The sequence below is a fragment of the Equus przewalskii genome, chromosome 1, assembly GCF_037783145.1.
Source record: "Equus przewalskii isolate Varuska chromosome 1, EquPr2, whole genome shotgun sequence".
Classification (NCBI taxonomy): domain Eukaryota; kingdom Metazoa; phylum Chordata; class Mammalia; order Perissodactyla; family Equidae; genus Equus; species Equus przewalskii.
The window spans coordinates 57,664,987-57,683,260 of record NC_091831.1 but is presented as its reverse complement, the minus strand read 5'-3'; the positions used below and the strand labels follow the sequence as shown (position 1 = coordinate 57,683,260).

The following is an 18,274-nucleotide window of genomic DNA, read 5'->3' as shown; positions in this document are numbered from 1 at the left end:
ACACAAATGCATAAAAGTAAAAAGTATGAGTTCTTCCCCAATCTCCCCAGAGACATCCCTGCTAACAGAGCTTTGTGCTCTAGGACGGTTTTCCTACCTAAGTGAAAAAACATACATACAGAGCTTGGTTTTTGAATTTTGTTTTACAAAAATGAAATCATCACAAAAACATTTTCTCCCTTGAAAGCTTAACTCCACCTTCCTCCATTCCTCTGGGAAATGCCTCCAAGACACAGGCTAACAGTCATGCTTGGATTTCCTCAAGACCCGGCCTGGTTCAGTGAGGGCGCCCAGATGGGGCAATGCAGACCCCAGCATCTGACTCTGGCTTTGCCATCCCGTAGGCACCTCAGTCGTACCATCCAAAATGCGGGTGTGTTCACATGACTCCAACCTGTGAAGGCCTCTCTTCAACACTTGCACATGTTGGTCTTTAACTATCCCATCCGGAGAAGTAGGGCAGGTGTCATCACTTCCACCTCGCCAAGGAAAACTCAGAGGCCAGAGAGGTTCCCGGTCAGTGAGAGAACCGGGGTGGACACCAAGTTCCCCGATTCCTGTTCTTGCACTCCCTCCTCTGTACCTTTCTTGCCCAGGCCAGGGGCCTCCTGGAGCAGGGAGCTGTGGGAACACGAGTGGCACTGATGCCACAGCTCCATCTGCTCCAGAAGCAGCATGTTCCCCTGCCTTGCAGAAAGCATGCCACTCCAGTATGATTTGGGGGCGGCCCTGTTCACCCTCCACCAGCTACAAGTTATCTGATCTGCTGATTTCCCCTTTCACACAATCCTGGGAAGGAAGTTCAAAAGCCACAGTGACCCCAAAGCTCCTGGCCCAACGAGACTCTCCGCTGTGGTGTGAGCCAGCCCACTCCCTCCTCCTGCCCCTTGGCAGCACCCATCCCCTTCCAGTCTGCCCCTGGCTCCTAGGGCTGCCCAGCCCTTCACTGCTGCGGACAGCAGCCCAAGGAGCCTCTGTTTCTGTCCTGCTGAGCACTCCCAGCACGCTCTCGCCTTCCTCAGGCAGCCCCGGGCGCCGAGAGCGTTTCTTCACCCCAAAGGTCCTTCCTCACAGACCCACCGTCGACTCTGCTTGTCTGGCCTGTCAATGGCCCCTTTGGGCCCCGCTCCTTCTTTCTCATCTCCAAACTTACCTTCTCCAAAGGGCGTGCCATGATCCGCCCCCCCAACACCGGCTGCTCCTCTCCTCAGCATCCCCTCAGCCGCTGGTGTCACTACGTAGGAATTAATTTGCCCAGGTGGACCTGTCGCGATGTGAGAGTCTGTCCCAGGCGCTGCAGCAGCACGTGCATGGTCTGCACCTCCAGTTAGACCGTGAGTGCCAGGGGGGCCGTGGCCGTGCCGTCCAGCCCCGTGTGTCTGCCTGCTGGGCGGGAAGGCCTCGGGGAGCCTCACCCGGGAGCCTCAGAAGGGTTTGCCGGCTCAGATAAGGCTGGAGACACCTCTTCTGTGAACAGCCCAGCCCTTCTTCCAGCACCAGCCCCTCACTGCAGCCTCATGGCGACCTGTGTGGGACCAACAGCCTCTCCGTGAGCACAGAGTGTTCCAGGGGCTCTCCACCGCCTCCTCCCACACCTGCAGCTCGCAGCTGATGCCCAGAGGGACACGAGAGCCCTGTAGAGAATCAGGATTCTCACTCCATTACTGCAGCCTCCCGGACTGCCGAACACTTGCAAGTCACCAGAGGAAATGCATTTGGGAAAAAAAACTTCCACCCGAGAGGTTCCTGCGTGGAAGGCGTGTGAGAGGACCACTCCAGCGTGCCACAGCACTATACAGGAGGTTCCCGTTCCCCCCTCTCTTTTTCAAGGGCAGATGGGGCTCTCGGTGCCTCATCTATCATTTTATTTATGCTTTTAAATTGCCAGTTCTGTTTCAGTGAGTGTAGACTAAGCACCTATTAAGCACCAGGGATTGTTCAAACAACACTTCTGTTTACTCCCAAATTGGGAGCTCCATTTGTGATGAGGAAACTGAGATTCGGGGAACCGAGAGGTAGCAGTAAGCGTGGCCGCCCCCAAGCTAGGCCCTTCGACCTGCCCTGCTGCAACGTGCACGCTTGTAAGGTGGGCATTATTGACCCCATTTTACACAGGAGGAGCTCGAGCCTGTGCAGTCAAGTGAAAGGCCCGGAGCAGCCAGCAACCAGGGCGGCTCCAGCTATGACTCCACACTCAGGCTCCTTCCCTTATCTCCAGACTCCTCTTGCTAGGAGGACTGCATAAGGCCTTGAGGCCATGCCCAAGGTCCTCCTGGTGACCTGGACACCCACTAACGGGTGATTTCTGGCTGGTGAGAGAGAGAAGCCCTTGCCCAGGACGAGAACAAAGCTGTCACACTGAACTAGCTAAAAATAAAGGAGGCACCCAGTCCCTCATGGGGAACAGAATGGCCCTGGAATGTGGTGGGGCAAGAACAACAGGCTTCATCTTGGGCCTCGAGGTCTGTGGTCAATGGCATGGGCCAAAGCCAGCCTCCAGACTCACAGTCCCCAATATCCCACGTACCTCCAGACAAGAGGGAAGAGAGGACCCAAGGGGCAGTTTCGCTTTCACTGTGAGACAACCATACCCTCACGCCATGGGTTGCAAACAGTGCAGGAGTGGGAGCAGGCCTGGCTAGAAATCAAAAGCTCTCAGGCCTCCTTCACCTACACGGACTCCCTCTAAACCCCAGGCAAGTCGCTCCCATCTCTGTGTTACCAGGAAAACTGCCCTCTCGCCCTCACGTGTGGCGGGCACAGGAGCTCCATGGCACTGCGGATTGCGCAGAACACAGGCTTTTCAGAAACTCATGGTGGCAAAGGCAGAATGGCACCCAGGATCGTGGCCCCGGCTCGGGTTCTGGCCGCCTCCCCTCTGCTATCCAGAAAGCTGCATGCCCCACCCTCCTCTCAAGGTGCCTACAGGTGTGTTCTGGGTGAACTCTAGCAACATCTGCCATTTATACAGTTCTCTACACTTTCCAAGTGTTTCCACATCCATTCTCTCACTGGATAAGTGGGCAGATAGTAAGGCAGGAATCATTACCCCATCTGACAGATAAAGAAACTGAGTCCCAGAGACCTTCACAGCCACCTAACAACACGGCTCAAGCTGGAGGGATCCTTTAGAGATAATGGATTCTGGCCTCCTGGTCTGACAGATGAGGAAACTGAGGCCCAATGACTCACAGGAAGCCACAGCTTTAAACACAGAGCACCTCTGTCAAATTCTGAGCCAAAAGATTCAGTCTAGTAGAGCACTATCCAATAGGAATAGAATGCAAGTCACATATGCAATTTTAAATTTTCTAGTAGCCACATTTTTTAAAAAACAGGTGAAATTAATTTTAATAACACTTTATTTAACCTAGTATATCCAAAATATTATTCCCACATGTAATCAATATTCTAAAAATTAACGAGCTATTTTATGTATCTGTCATACAAAGTCTTTGAAATCCTGTGTGTATTTATATTTAACAGCACCTCTTAAATCAGACTCGCCACATTTCAAGTGCTCAATGGCCACACATGGCTGGTGGCGACTGTGCTGGACAGCACAGCTCTAGCATTCCAGCGGCACGCCCATTATGGGAGCCTTGGGGGATGGTTTCTACTGGGAGGCCATTGCAGTGCACTGCTTTGGAAGTCTGAGGCCCTGGACCGCAGACCTGGTTCTGCATGCATGGCGAGAGCTGCCCATTAGCGTCAGACAGACCTGCGCCCCATCCCGGTCCTACTGCTTTCTGGCCACCAAGATCATGTCAATTCTACTTCCTGAAGCTTGCCTGCCCAATATGTAAGATGCAGGAAGAAATACCTACATCCAAGCTTGCTGGAAGGACTCAAGTAAATCAAGCATATTGACAGTGTTTTGTAAATGGAACAGAACTTTGCAAAGATGAGGTGGTGTCTTTATTACAACCGTGGCTTGAGTCTCCTACTCTACTCACCCCAACCACCCAGAGAGGCTCCTGGAAGGCAGGAGTCATCAGAGAAATGAGGTCAGATTGAATAACATGGCTGAAGGCAAACCCCATGTGTCAATCAATCAAGGAAATCAGTGCTCACAGAAATGGCCAGGCAGAGGCTGGGAGAGAATGCCAGAACAATCTCTAGGAGCGGGTATTACAGGGAGCATTAGGGGGTCTTCTTGCAGGTTAAGCATTGCCCTCCCTGGGGGTCCTCCTTTAAATCCAAACAAGGATGGGGGAGGGGGACAAAAGAAAAGGGTACAGGAAGAAATTTGAAAAACAGAAAATCTCTAACATTCCACTATAAATGACTTTATTGGGCCAATTTCCTCCCCAAGTGGAGTGCGTTGGTCTACACTGAGCAGCTGGGGGGTGGAGGGTGAGGAAGTGGGAATGGGCAGGCACAGGCCAGTGTGCCAGTGTCGGGGAGGATGGGGAAGGAGGAAAGATGGAAGTTGGGGACCTGGAGGGTCCTGTGCCAGCGCTGCCCCTCCCCCCAGCTCTTTGCCTCCTTGCATGCTTCCCTAAACAGTAAAATGAGAGTTGGATGTGGCGCGGTGGAAAGAACACGGGTTCCTGAGTGAAGGGACTTGGTAGTGTTCCTGTCCCTATCTACCACTTATGAGCTGTGTGGTCCTCGGCAAGTCACTTCACCACTTGAACTGAGGAGCCTCAGTTTCCTCATTTCTAAATGAAGATGAGGCCTTCCTCACAGGGGATAAAAACAGGGGCTCTCCCAGCAATTCCACTCCCACGCATATACCCAAGAGGCATGAAAGCATGTGTCCACACGGGAAAAACACGTACACCAATGTTCATCGCAGCTTTACTCATAACAGCCCCAAAGTGGAAAGAATCCAAATGTCTATCAACTCACAAATGCATAAATGTAAGGTGGTATCGGGATATAACTGAATATTATTCAGTAATAAAAAGGAATGAAGCACTGATACATGCTACAGTGTGGATGAACTTTGAAAACGTCACACTACGTGAGAGAAACCAGACACAAAGGCCCCATACTGCATGATTCCATTTATATGAAATGTCCAGAAGAGGCAAATCTATAAAAAAACAAAGCAGATTAGCAGTTGCCAGGGGCTGGGTAGAGGGATGAATGTGGAGTGACTGCTTAATGGGTACGGGGTTTCTTTTGGGGGTGATGAAAATGTTCTGGAATTAGACGGTGGTGATGGTTGTACAACCTTGTGGATGTACCAGAAACCACCGAATTGTGCACTTTAACTGTTGAGTTTTATGGTATATGAATTATATCTCAATTTAAAAAAAGAAAGTGGGGGCTCTGCCATGGGACTTCATGGGTCTGAACACTGGCTCTTTCACTTACTATCTGAACCTCAAGGTCCTTATCCAGAGGTGGAGACCGTGATAGCGCCCACCTCACAGGGGCGTGTGGGCTGGCTGTAATGCCTTCAGCACAGCACCTGGCAGTCGATGCAACAGGCATTACATGCTGGCTTCAATTAGTATTTTTACTGCCAATGATTAAATAAGACCTATGTTAGGAAGTAAACAGGCCCCTCGCAGGCATTCAGCGTGCCCTTCCCTCAAGGTAGCCTCAAGCTCTCAGCGTCCTCGAGCCTGCAATCCAGCACAGAATCAGATGAACATGAGCCGACATTTTCTGCCCCGCACAGCCACCTCTCGCTTGGCTTCCATTTGTGAGGAGCTGAGCTGCGGACTTCACATTTCAGTTTTCCCTTTCACGGGGACACAGCCACGCTCTGCTTCTAGAGAAGAGAGTCCGAGAGAGGCTGCTGGCTTGAGTTTTCTCTAACAGAGCCGGGCACGGTTAGGGGACTGATAAGCCAGCCCTGCCCAGGCTGGATCCACCCAGGAAGAGAGAGGGTGTGTGGGCAAAAGCGTACATGAGTGTTTTAATTCCTAGAAAAGTTTTACACATTCACGCTAGAGCAAAAGGGGCCAGAGAGAGTCCTCACAAGCCTTTCTCTGCATTTACCCCCTGCCTTAGCACTCCGTAAGCATTTCAGCAGCAGCAGTCAATGCGGCTGGCGCTGCTCACAATGAGAGCTGTCAACTTCACTCAATAATAACTTTGCTTGATAAGGTAAACTAGGAAACGGCTAATTTTAAACTAAGCTGGAATGCTGCAATGTGAATGGAAATGACTGAGAAGAAACAGACTCTTTAAAAATTATCTACTAAAAATGTTTAAAGCCTTGACTGTATCAAGGGTTGGCGTACAAGAGGAACATCTACAAACTTCTAATGGGAATGTAAACTGGCATGATCATGGAGGATGGCAATTTGGCAAAGTCTTGAAAATGAGATGATGCACATAACTCCTCCACCCAGCAATTCGAGCTTTAGACACACAGCCTAGAGCCACCTGCATGTGTACTAAAGGAGAGTGTACGAGAAGGATCACTGAGGCCCTGTTTGCAAGCTGAAAAATTAGAAACCCAGATGCCATCAAAAGAATAGATAAATTAATTGTGGTGTAGTCCCACAATGCATGAGCATATAGCAGTTTAAATTGATGAAATAGAGGTATATTGATCAACGTGGGAAAATCCCACATATAGAATGTTGAACTGAAAAAAGCAAGCTGCAGAAGGATACATACAGTACTGCACCGTTTCGGTTAAAACCATATAAAGTAATACTATATACTGGTTATAGAAACAGGATATGTAATAAAAGTATAAAAACATGCATGGAGATGAGAAACACCAAATTCAGGACAAAGGTCACCTCTGGAAGGAGAAATGAATGGATTGAAGATGGGCATAGAAAGGATTTTAGGTACTTCTCTAATGCAATTGTAATTGTCTGTTACCTCTCAAGCAGAGCAATGGAAACACAGGTATTTGTTATAACTTCAATTTTTTTATGCACCACAAATATTTCATCTAAAAAATTAACTCATATGTATTGATTTGTGGGGGAGAGAATTAACATACAGATTCCAAGGTAAATCACTAAAATCAACAAAGACAGGTCTTTCTCCTAGAAGAAAGAGGGAGAGAGTAAGAACAGACCTCTGAACTCCATTCCAGGTTTTCTTAAGACCTTGAGAAGGTCACTTATCTCCTCTGGGCCTCAGTCCCTATTTCTAAATGGGGAATACAATCCCTGCCTGCTGTCTGCAGCACCAGAGGCAGGCAGGGGATGCCCGAAGCGGCTGAGACTGGAGGGAGCCCCCCTGGGACACAGAGGGATAACACTTCCCGTCCTGGCAACCTCAGCAAGGTTTGTGAAAGATCAAATGAAAGCATACACACACACACGCACGTGAGTATATCTGTGTATATTGTTAGATGGACAGACAGACATATGGATAGGCATACACACACACATGCATGTGAGTATATTTGTGTGTATTGTTAGATGGACAGACAGACATATGGGTAGGCATACACACACACATAACTGATACCTGATATGACACCCATAAAGAGTTTCAGGATGCTCAGAGATAACCATTAAAAGGAGAGAAAGCAAAACTATATTTTGGTGACTATCCACCTGACTCTCTCTTACAAAGTTTTTTTTTCTTAACCTTTTTTTAAATTGAGGTGACACTGGTTTACAACAGTCTATAAATTTCAGGTGTACATCATTATATTTTGATTTCTGTGTAGACTACACCATCCCCACCACCCACAGACTAACTATCCATCACCGTACACATGTGCCCTATCACCCTTTTTGCCTCCCCCCTCCCCTCTTCCCTTCCGGTAACCACCAATCTAATCTCTGTATCTATGTGTTAGTTTGTCGTTCTTTTCATCTTCTACTTATGAGTGAAATCATCCAGGGTCTGGATAACTTATTTTGCTTAGCATAATACCCTCAAGGTCCGTCCATGTTGTCACAAATGGCAAGATTTCATCTTTTTTGATAGCTGAGTAGTATTCCATTGTGTACCAAAGTTTCTAAGTATAATATTTCCCATTTGTACATCCAGAGCCTGGCTTTGAGCAAGTCCTAAGCTAGTGATTTCCCACTCAAGATCTGACCACTGGCCCCATGTGCTTTCATAGCATTCTACTCTTTGCACTTTTATCGTAAGACAGCAAATAATTACTTACGCTCCATAAGAACAGGGACCATTTCTACCAGGGTTATCGTTGTCACCCCAACTTAGCACAGTATGCTGCACATAATAAAGGACTCAAACATTTTCTGAAGAAATGACTGAGTTCCCTGATCAGATTTGATTCTAAAGGTCCTCGAATCAATAAGGAGGTGCCAGCAATCTAGCCACGACTGCTTCCTGGACACTGCGTCTCCTTATCCAGCACCTCCCCTAGGGCTCCTGGGGCAGGCTCAGAGCTGACTCCAGGGGCTAATTCTGTGGGGCAGGAATACGACTGCAGACACACGGAGTCACGCCTGGTCAGTCGTTTTAGCAGAGAGCTGCCCATGCCTGCTCCAGAAAACAGCAGGAGCGTGGGAGGACCACGCAGTATGGCCAGATGTGAAAGTCCCTCACGCCCACCTACCATCCCAGTTTATTCCCTCACGACAGTTCCAAATTATCAAACCAAAGGAAGTGCTGGGGCTTCTCTTGGGGGAGAACTCCTAGGAACATCCAAGGTAGAGGGGACAGGAATTATGAAATGAAGATTCACCAAGCAGTGAGGCTCTTGCTGGATATTTGTATAATACTAAATCAAAAGGTGCCTGAGCCATTTTTCGTAATTTTCTAATGCTCATCTCTCGCACTCCTGAGCAATAGGAAAGGAGATTTTTTAAATGCTTGCTTTTGCAGCTGGGATACACAGGCTCTGAAGAAACAGACCTTGGGTAGCCCTTTAACTGCTCAATATACTTTCCCTTGCCTTCCTGGGCCAAGCACTGGAGGACTCCTGGGTTCAGACCATTGGACAAATCACACCTGTTTGTTCACCTGCTAATGGGAATTACTTAGGGTCAGGGGATCCCACCCAGAGAAAATCCAGTGGGGCTTGCTCACCACCCAGACAACCCTGGAGGAAAGGAAGTCTAGTCTTTCTATAGAGGCTAGGCTGGACCTTGCTGGACTCATCTTCCTTTCCTAAACAAACAGAGCACTATCCAATCCCTCATCCTCCTCCAGGCTCCTAATGGCTAAACTGAGTGGAAGAGGCTGGCGACACGAGAGACATGTTAAAAGTTACTTGGAGGTCAAGGGACCCAGACTCTAGCTGCAGAATTAGCAGACGTCTGGGACTCCGATGAATGGAATCTTTTACAAGCACACACGTGCCTCCTCTTCCTCCTGAAAGCACTAGGAGAGTGAAGGGAAAATACATGTTTTGTGCTTAGTTCAGCCTAACACCAAGACACCCTTTTTACAACACCTCATTAACCAATATTATACAGACGCAATCTGGAAAATGGGGCTCCACACCAAGAAGCCAGACGCTTGCCCTGTTTTAACCCAGGATATATTTATGAGGTTGAATTACTGACATGTCTCATAGGCAATGGGGAGAGAAATGATACCCTTTTTATGATCACTTTTGTGAGCAACCTGGGAAAACCCTTCCTGGCACCATCACCATCTTCCCTCCTCCTACCCGTAGGCCAGAGGGCAAGAAGACGGAGGAGGGTTAGGAGAGGATGCCAGGGCTGTTTCCAGAGCTGCAGAGGCTGCCCAGGGCTGGAGGGCTGAATCATCATGGCTGCCCACTCCAGCAGGTTTAGAGGGGACTGTCCTTACTGGGTCCCCGTCAGGTAGCAGGTAGGGCCCAGATCTTGCAGGAAGAACAAGGCTTGGAGTCCTGCACCCCCACCCCACCTTGCCCATGGTCAGTGGTGGGTAGGAAGGGCTGGTCTCTAATAAGTCCTGAGTCCCAGGAGAGCAGATGCTGTCCCCCAGCATCTGCTCAGGTCGGGGGTGGGAAAGCTGATTAGGCCATCAGAACAAGTGCCTGCTATGTGCTCAGGAGGCCCAGGAACCTTCCTGGGGACCACACCCACGGCTGGCAGTACCACACAGCCCATGATGCAGGCCAAGGTGATCCCCTGGCAGGAATTCATACACTGCCCCACCAAAAGCAGCATAAGAAGTCCTCAGTGAGGTGAAAGAAGGCCATCTTGTTTTTAAGAATCTCCTTAACCAATAATATCATCTGGCAGAAGCTTTGGTCTCAAGAGCCTCCTCCAGCAAGTTTCTGAGGCCAGAGAAGGGCAGGGCGGGAATGCCAGAAGGCCAGTCTCAGAGGAGGAGGGATATGAGGACCAACTGATTCAGAAGTCACACTCGGATGCCTACAGGAGCCTGGTGGATAGGATGTGAGTCACACCGCCACAAGGCGTGGAGGGCTCTGGGGTCACACTAGACACTGCGTGTCTGATAAAACAGGTCCCACTGAGTGCAGTCTAAACCTCAACCTAACTCAGCCCCTGGAGGCCACACAGGTGGTGATGGGTGTGGACACTGGAGGCTTACAAGGTCATCCAGGTCCCCACCCCAGTGTCTACTGTCTTGAGCTACAGAGGGCACTATGTGCAGGGAGAAGGCAGTGAACTCATCCCTGCCTCAAATTCCCCACTGTGAAATGGGAAGAACATCAATGACACACACCACTACTGAAGAAAACTCACAAAATGCACATGTTGGCCTGACAGCTCTCTGAGCTCAGTGGCCAGAATGAAGCTCCCGGCGTTCCATGGGAGTGAGCACGAGTCCCATGGTTTGACTACGCCAGAGGCACTGGGACTTACAGCTGTGAGAGACTGGCAGATTCTCAGGTCTGTCTCCTAACTACCCCACGCTGGTCCCCACTCAGTGCAGGATCCAGGATCCAAGCAGCATCCCCAGGGCCTTTGTCTCAGCACCTCCCCCTCAGCTGACTTCCAGGAGGAGCGCAGGGTCAAGTTCCCAGTAAAGGGAGGCGGAGACCCAGTCCCGCCCAGCCTCTGCCTCTAACTCACTGGGTGACCTTGATAAGGTCACTGCCCTCAGCAGGCCAGTTTCCTATTGTGCCGGAGGAGGCTGTCTTTGGTGGATGGGATGAAAACTGAACATCCTGTGGCTTGCAGGACAGAAAATCGAGGCCTGCAGCTCCAGCCTCTCACCTGTAGGTAGCACTCCCTTGTTTGAACTAAAGTCAGGTTGACTTTGCTAGTCCATCCCAGCTTACCCCAGCAACAATGTCACCCAGGAGGGGTGTGGTGGGTCAGCAGCCTGTGCCAGGCCTGGCTCTGATAAAATGGGCGTCTTTCCTTACAGCCTAGGCTGTTTCTTAAAAACATGGTGGCAAAATTGGCATGAGAGAGAGTTTTAAGACCTGCCAGCGGGCAGTATTTTATGCTAGAGAGACGTCAAAGGCAGCAACACCTCAGGGAGAAGCGTCCATATGCAAGTACACACATGTCACAAGCATGTATCGCAAGGCCTCCACCCGACCCAAAAGACCAGACTCTTATTTGAGCTCCCTAGTCTGGCTGGCTGGAAATTACAGCTTAAGAGAGCAGTCACGTAGAGGAATAAAAAATTCCATTCAGGCATGCCGCTCCGGACCTGAGGCCTCCCGGCAAAGTTTCCGGTGGCCTCCGCTCTCCTCCCCGTTCCGGGAAGCTGGGCGGGTCACTCCGTCCTCAGATTAAGGAGCAACCGCAGCAGCTGGAAGAGCCGGGGTAACAACTTCTGCCGGGTACCCGACGCCCTCCACCGAGAACCCCAAATATGGGATGCCTGGCCTCCCGCCAGCACCCCAGCCTGCTGCGCGCTCACCTCCCCAGCATCTCTACGATCACTCCTCCGCCCACGGCGCTCAGGCGGGCCGGCCCACCCGTCCCCACATGGCCACCTTCCCGCCCGGCCGGGGGGCCCATCTGACATCCACAGCCCGTTTCAAGGACACTGCAGCAAGCAGCCCCGTCTCGGGGGTCTTCACATACACACACACACACAATCCCGGGGAGAATGAAAGGGCGAAGGCTCTCCCCACCGCCCCGCAGTCCAGCCAGTGCTGGCCTGGGGCAAGCTGGGCGCGCGGGAGGATGGAGGCGGCGGCGAGCGGATGCCGAAATGCAACGCTGCGGCCCGAACGCCGGGCGGCGGCGCGGGCGGGGCTCACCTTTTTGATTTGATCATCCTTCAGCTCGGTGAAGTAGTACGCCAGGAGCTGCGCGGCGATCATGCTGGCGGTCGGGGACGCCGGGCGGCAGGCGTGGGGCCGGCGTCGGTTTCCCGCAGCTCAGGAGAGCAGTGGTCCTCAGGCGGCTGCTCGGCGGCTCCTCCCCGCCACCCCCCGGCTCCTCCCCTACGGCCGGGGCGCGGCGGCGGCTCGCGCGCTCCCCGTCTCCGCGCTCCCGTCCCCCGGAGGGTGACAGCCGCCAGCCGGCCCACCTCCTCGGCGCCCATTGGCTGCCGCGCGTCTCTGCAGCGCGGCGCGGCGGCCGCTCCCTCCTGCGCCGGAAAGGGGGTGGGCGACGCTGCGAAATCCCCCACCGTCCGGCATCACCCTGCACGTCCCCCACGTAGGGAGCCGGCGCGGAGGCGGGAAGCTCTTTCGGACGCGTACAGTCACGCGTGGCGGCGCCGTGCCCGGGAGCGGCGCAGGCGGGGCGCGGCATGAGGCGCTCGGCAGGGACGAGCGCCCCAAGAGGGCTTGGTGTCGGACGGGCAGCCTCGCGGGGAGCGGTCCCCTTCCTCGGAAATTACGCCTCGCCCCCGGCAGTCCGCGGAGGGGGAGAGGCTGGGAGGGGGCTTGCAGAAGTGGGCGTGGAAAGCGAGCTGGGCCTGTGCCGGCGGAAGCCGCAGCCCGGAGCCTTCGCCAGCCTTGCACGCGGGGCGACGCGCCAGAGGGCTCTCGCGGGCCATGGGGGCCGAGCGCGGCGCCCCACCTGGGGCCTCACCGGCATGCATCCCCCAGCTCCACCCCGTCCCGCCCGTGCCGCGGCCCCTCTGGCCACTCCGGCCTAAGCTCCGGCTGTGGATTTGTATTGCTAAACTGAGAGCGACGCCTCACAGCGCCCGCCCGAGTCACCGGTTCCTGCGGTCTCCCGGAGGGCGCACGCCGGCTGGGCGGGAGTTGGGCCGCAGGCCCCAGTCTGTTCCCGTCCCGCAGGCCTCCTCTGTCTCTGGGGCATCCTGGCTCGCTGAGGCCTGGGGGACAGTTTAGGGGCCCCTCCCAAGTGCCACTGCTTTTACTTCCCAGAGGAAGTTAGGGGGCCTGGGAGGAATCCCTAGAAAACCAGTCAGCTTTGAAGGGGGGAGGGGCGGTGCGGAGTCAGAGGTGTTATTGCTGCTACTAGGACCGATGGCAAACGTAAGATTCTTAGAAATTGCTTCTGTGTGCCGGACACCACAAAGAGCTTTACTACCTTACAAGATGATATGTAATGAGCTCAAAATACTAAAAAGTGGTTACTGTCCTGATTGAACAGGTGAGGAAGTTGAGGCTCAGTGAGGCCATTTACCTCGCCTTACTTTATACAACCAGGAAGTTGAAGATCCAGGATTAGACCTTGGGTCTGTGTGTGTTCCGAGCCGGTGCTCACCCCTGGGGTTGCCGTCCTCCCAGTTGTATGTAGCCCCTCTGCCTAAAAAGGCCATGATCCCTGGACCAAGGCTGCACCATGTGGTGACCTGAGATGGCCCGAGTCCAGCTCCCCCACCTCTACCCCAGCCCTGGATCCTGAGAGCCCCTGGGCAGGCCTGGGAGAGGTACAGTGAAGCAGGCGGAGACGCCTTAGGTCCGGGATCAGCCCTCTTCAGGAACCTAAGGAGCCATCACCAACCGAAGAGGACCTCAGATGTGGCCCTTGAGGCCAGATGACTCAGTCCAAAGCGCAACCCCCACACTGGTTTTATGGCTGTGGCATCTTGACTCACCTCTCTCAGCCTACTTCCTCATCCCTAAGACAGACACAAATGCCCACCCCTTCTTGGTTGTCGTGAATTAGTATGAATAAAATACCTTCTTATAATAAACATTTAACAAATGCCAGGTATTATAAGTTTGAGAAGCTGATGAGGTTTAAGCTTTGGGGCTTCTCACTTGTACTCCCCCAACTGTAGACCCTGAGATGGCCTAGCAATTTTATATTTGTAATTTTGAATAATTTCCCAGAGACTCCCCAAAATTATTTTAAGCTTCAAGCCCCACAAAACCTGGACTTATCCGCTGGATAGTATCATTATAAACCAGGAACAGAAGCTTTCTGGAATCTACCAGATACTTTACTACCTACATGGCCATAAAGCAAAAATGGGGGAATGAGAACAATTTGGTTATCTCAAGTGCCATTTGAGTCCTGCAGGTGTGATTTTGCCAGGAAGCTCCTTGAGGATTGAGAACTGTGATTTGCTAATTGCTCTGTCTCCCACACCTCGCACAGGGCCCAGTGCAATGACCCCTTAACCCAGCCCCCGCCAGCACCATCACAGTGCCCTGGTTACCACTGAGATCTCTTAGCTGGAGCCAGCATGAAGCTGACCCTCCCAAAGGCCAGACCACCCTGAGATGTTCTGTTTGCAGGCAAGGAGGCTGCCAGTTCTTTCTCTTCCCTACTTCTCAAAAAGACTCACTCCTCCCCACCCCTTGAATGCAGCCAGGCCCCAAGGCCTGTCAATATTTCCTGAGAAATATCTCTAGGCCTGACCCACTGCCTCCTCCCGACCTCTAGGCCTCATCACCACAGGCCAAAAATGTTACAGAAGGCTTCCACCTGCCCTTCCTGGTTCCCAGCTTCCTGCCATCCAAGTCATTCTGAGGTCCAGCCACATTATTCCTGCTATAAAGCAGCCTGATCGCATCATAACTCTGCCCCATATCCCTCAGGACAGCCCCTTCCTTCCTGATGGAGGCAATTTAAACTTCTCTGCCTGGTGTCTGAGGCCCTCTGTAGTCTGACTCCACTCTTGCCCATTTATCTCTTCCTCTGCCCTTGCCCACAGCAAGGCCACTTCCCACTGTCCTCAGCCCCGACCAAGTCCATTCCATTTGAGCGCCTGCTCATATCTCCTTGCTTGCCCACTCACCTCCGCCTAACCAAGTGTCCCTCTCGCCTAAGGCCCAGCTGGCCCACCCTCCCATAAAGCCTTTCCTGACCCTGACTACTCACCCCAGTCTCCCGGACCTCAGCACCTCCGCAGGGCAAACTCAGACAGTGCTCAGAGTCCATCTAGATCTGGACCAAGACTCTCCTTTACAGATGAGGGACCTGAGGCACAGCCAGTGGGCCATCTTGCCCCGTGTCAGGTTGTGGTGAGTTTGGAGCTGGGACTCAAACCCAGTTCTGATGCCCGGCCGTTGCTCTGTCCATCCTTCCTCACCACCTCACTGCAGCCTGGGTCTCAGATAAGTAGCACTGAGTCATAACAGTTGGCCTGATATTGTTGACTGTCTGCTGGGGGAGCCGGCCTTATCTGTCCCAATCAGACAGCTTCCTGAAGCCAGAGCCCATACTACACTGCTGTGCCCTCTGCTGGACTCAGAGCTGGGCCTGTGTCCCCTCTTTATCATGCCAGTTAGCACTTCATGCATTTCTTTATTATTCTGCCTCTTTGTGCTGTCACATAGCTCATAGACCCCAGCTATGCCCCCTGCTGATTGCTCCCTGGGCCCTCAGGAAGAGCAGCAAAGACCTCAACCACAGGAAGTCTAGTTCCATAAGTCTCTTACCCTCCGGGAACAGGTAGGCCTCCCCACTCCCTGAAGTCCCCTGGGTTTCTCTGCTCATTTCCTGTGCTTCCTCTTGTTTGAGTTGGGGTGGGGGGAATCAGATAGTGCTTGACTCCCACCCCATAAAACACACCTGCCAGTAAGAGAACTAAGAGAATGCAGGCTCCAGCTAAGGCAGAATGTAACAATTCACATCTGACCCACCGCGCTTCGAATGTTACTTCAGAAATTCTTTCCAACGGATCAAAGCTGTACCCCAGCGCCTGCGAGCACGCCTGTAACAGCAATGTTTGCATAATATTGACAGTTTACAGAGCAGTTTCTCATTTATTGCCTCATTTCTCCTGATAACACGCTGGTGAGGTTAGAAGGGCAAATATCATTATCCCCACTTAATCAGTCAGTGAGGATTGTGGAAGTTGTAGAGCTCGTTTAAGGTCTCAAAGACAAAGAGAAAATGAAAAAGGATGAATTAAGGCCAGTGCCCAAAGCACAGCAACTTTGTGGAGTCCTGACACAGTGGGGGGCCTGTCATGCACAGCATATTCTGAAAAGAAGCACCAGGAAGGGAAACTGACCCAGCATTTGTATTAGTTAGGTCCGTGGTTTTCAACTCAGCCTTACAAAAAAATCACCTGGAGAGCTTTTACGAATGCTAATGCCCAGGCCCCAGTCCCAGAGATGACAGCTGAATTGGTCTGGGGTGCAGTCCAAACATGACCTTTTAAAAGTTCCCCAGGTGAGTCTCAGGTGCTGTCAGGAATGAGAACGACTGATTTAAACCCTAGCGTTCCACGGAACATCTGGAGGAAACTTCTGAATGAACTGACCTGTAATATTTTAGCAGTCTCTCTTGGCCAATGCTGCAGGCAGTTCCTCCCGGGTCTTAGAGGCTCTGCAGACCCAGAGCACACTGGCATGAAAGTTCGTTGTGACTTCCTCATCAATGCTGCAGACAGTTCTGCTTTCTGCCTAAGGAGGCTGACGAGGAGGCACAGGTGCCTAGCCCCTGAAGTGGCAGGGGTTGTAAAATCTCATTCTCAGCCTGAATCCTTTCCTCTTTAATTTGCCCAAAGTTCTGCCCTCCGATGACATCATAACGGAGGTTATACACTGGTAACCACCAAGCTAAAACGTGGCCTACAACATATCTTACTTGGCCCACCTAAGGTTTTACAAGCATGAGCCAACACTTGAAAATTAGGAGATTTCACTTTAAAATCCAGGTTTCTGGCACCTAAGGTCTAGCCACACAGGGCCCATGTTATCGAGTGGCAACAAACAGCTAGAATTGAGCGCCCACTGCCCCCTTCAGACAGGGCAGGGGTCCTACAGCTTGCCCCAGACCCCACGCAGCCCACACTGCACTGATACCCATTGCTGACTGGCCCCTGTAGGCATTTAAGTTTTCAACTGATAATTGGGATTTACAAGCAGAAAGCCTCAGGTATTAGGGCTAGGATTAAGTTGAGGCAAGAGAGGCACCTAGATGTGCAAGATTTAAATCTTGCACCTGGATCTTGCACCCTAGGCTCCTCTCTTGCTTCACCTAAGTCCCAGTCCTTGCAGGTGTCATAAGACCCCTGCCCGCCTGCCCCTTGCTCAACCCTGATCTGTTTACCCAGCTCAGAAAGGGCCTGACCCCCAGAGGTACCCTTCTCAGCTTCTGTCCTAACAAGGCTTCTACTCCCCCTCTGGGGATGACAGTTCCCCAGCCTGGCCTGTCATTTCCTGGACATCCCATGCTCATTCCATTGCCTCTGAACCTGACAAGCTTCCTGTGCCTGAAGAATAATGGCCTGGAGGAAGAAGGGTTAACCAAACTGCAGAGGCCTGCCTGGCTTCAGCTCTGCCCCTTATCTCAGGCCAGCTCCTTCCCCAAAGGAAGCCCATATCTTGTTGGAACAGCAATCTCAAATCACCCTGCTGGGTACCCTGAGTTTCCTGGGATAGTTCTCCCCAGAGCCCACACACAACTGCCATCACAGGGCCAACACAAGTTCCTTGATCCTGCCCCTTAGAATTAGCACCAAAATATAGCGAGAAATGCTCATGGAAGAGAGCACATGTCAGCACGTAGGCAGGGTTCCTCGGCTGAGAGATATCACAGCCCGGCACACTGAAGATAAAAACACAAACTAGGTGCTGACTTTTTATTTTGCTAAGAAAGGGTAATTTTTACAGTTATAATTTTCATCTCCTACCACCATTAAGTTCCTGAAGGAAGAGATGTTTTAACCCAGAGATGTAAAAATTAGGACTGCTTTTTAAACTGAATTTTAAACTAAAACATTTGGCTTTATACTAATAGCTAGTGCTTGGGTAGAACTTACTACATACAAGGTATTGTTCTAAATTCTTACTTGTATTAACTTGTTTGACTCTCAGAACAATGCAGTGAAGTAGATACTAGTTATATCCCCATTTTATAGCTGAGAATACTGAGTCACAGGGAGGTTAAGTGACTTCTCCAAGGTCACACGGCTACGGAGTGGAACAGCTAGGCTCCAGACCACCCTGCTGCTCTAACAAGGTGAAATATTCATTTTACCATATTGTCCTTATTTCTCTTATTCCACCCAGGCCCAATGATGCCTCAGTCACAGATGGGTCTAAGGACCTGCGTTACAGAGCCTCTCCCCCAGGGTACTGAGCTGTACCTGGTTAGCTTTGTAGAGCATGGCACAC

The 18,274-nt window shown here is 51.7% G+C and overlaps 1 protein-coding gene across 12 annotated transcripts in view; it reads right to left on the bottom strand.

Moving 5' to 3' along the window:
• The window catches only part of HK1 (hexokinase 1), a 105,914-nt gene that overhangs the window by 54,506 nt on the left and 33,134 nt on the right, over window positions 1–18,274 (bottom strand). For 5 of the 12 annotated variants that reach the window (XM_070564640.1, XM_070564658.1, XM_070564652.1 and 2 more), the window contains one exon: window positions 1,154–1,525. The exons of 5 other annotated variants lie outside the window; for them this stretch is intronic. In XM_070564640.1, coding sequence (XP_070420741.1) covers window positions 1,154–1,174 — 21 coding nt within the window. In that variant the 5' untranslated portion in view covers window positions 1,175–1,525. Of the gene's footprint in view, window positions 1–1,153; window positions 1,526–12,034; window positions 12,332–15,026; window positions 15,428–18,274 lie in introns of those variants that run through there. 2 more of the 12 variants (XM_070564637.1, XM_008517675.2) reach the window with 2 other exon arrangements.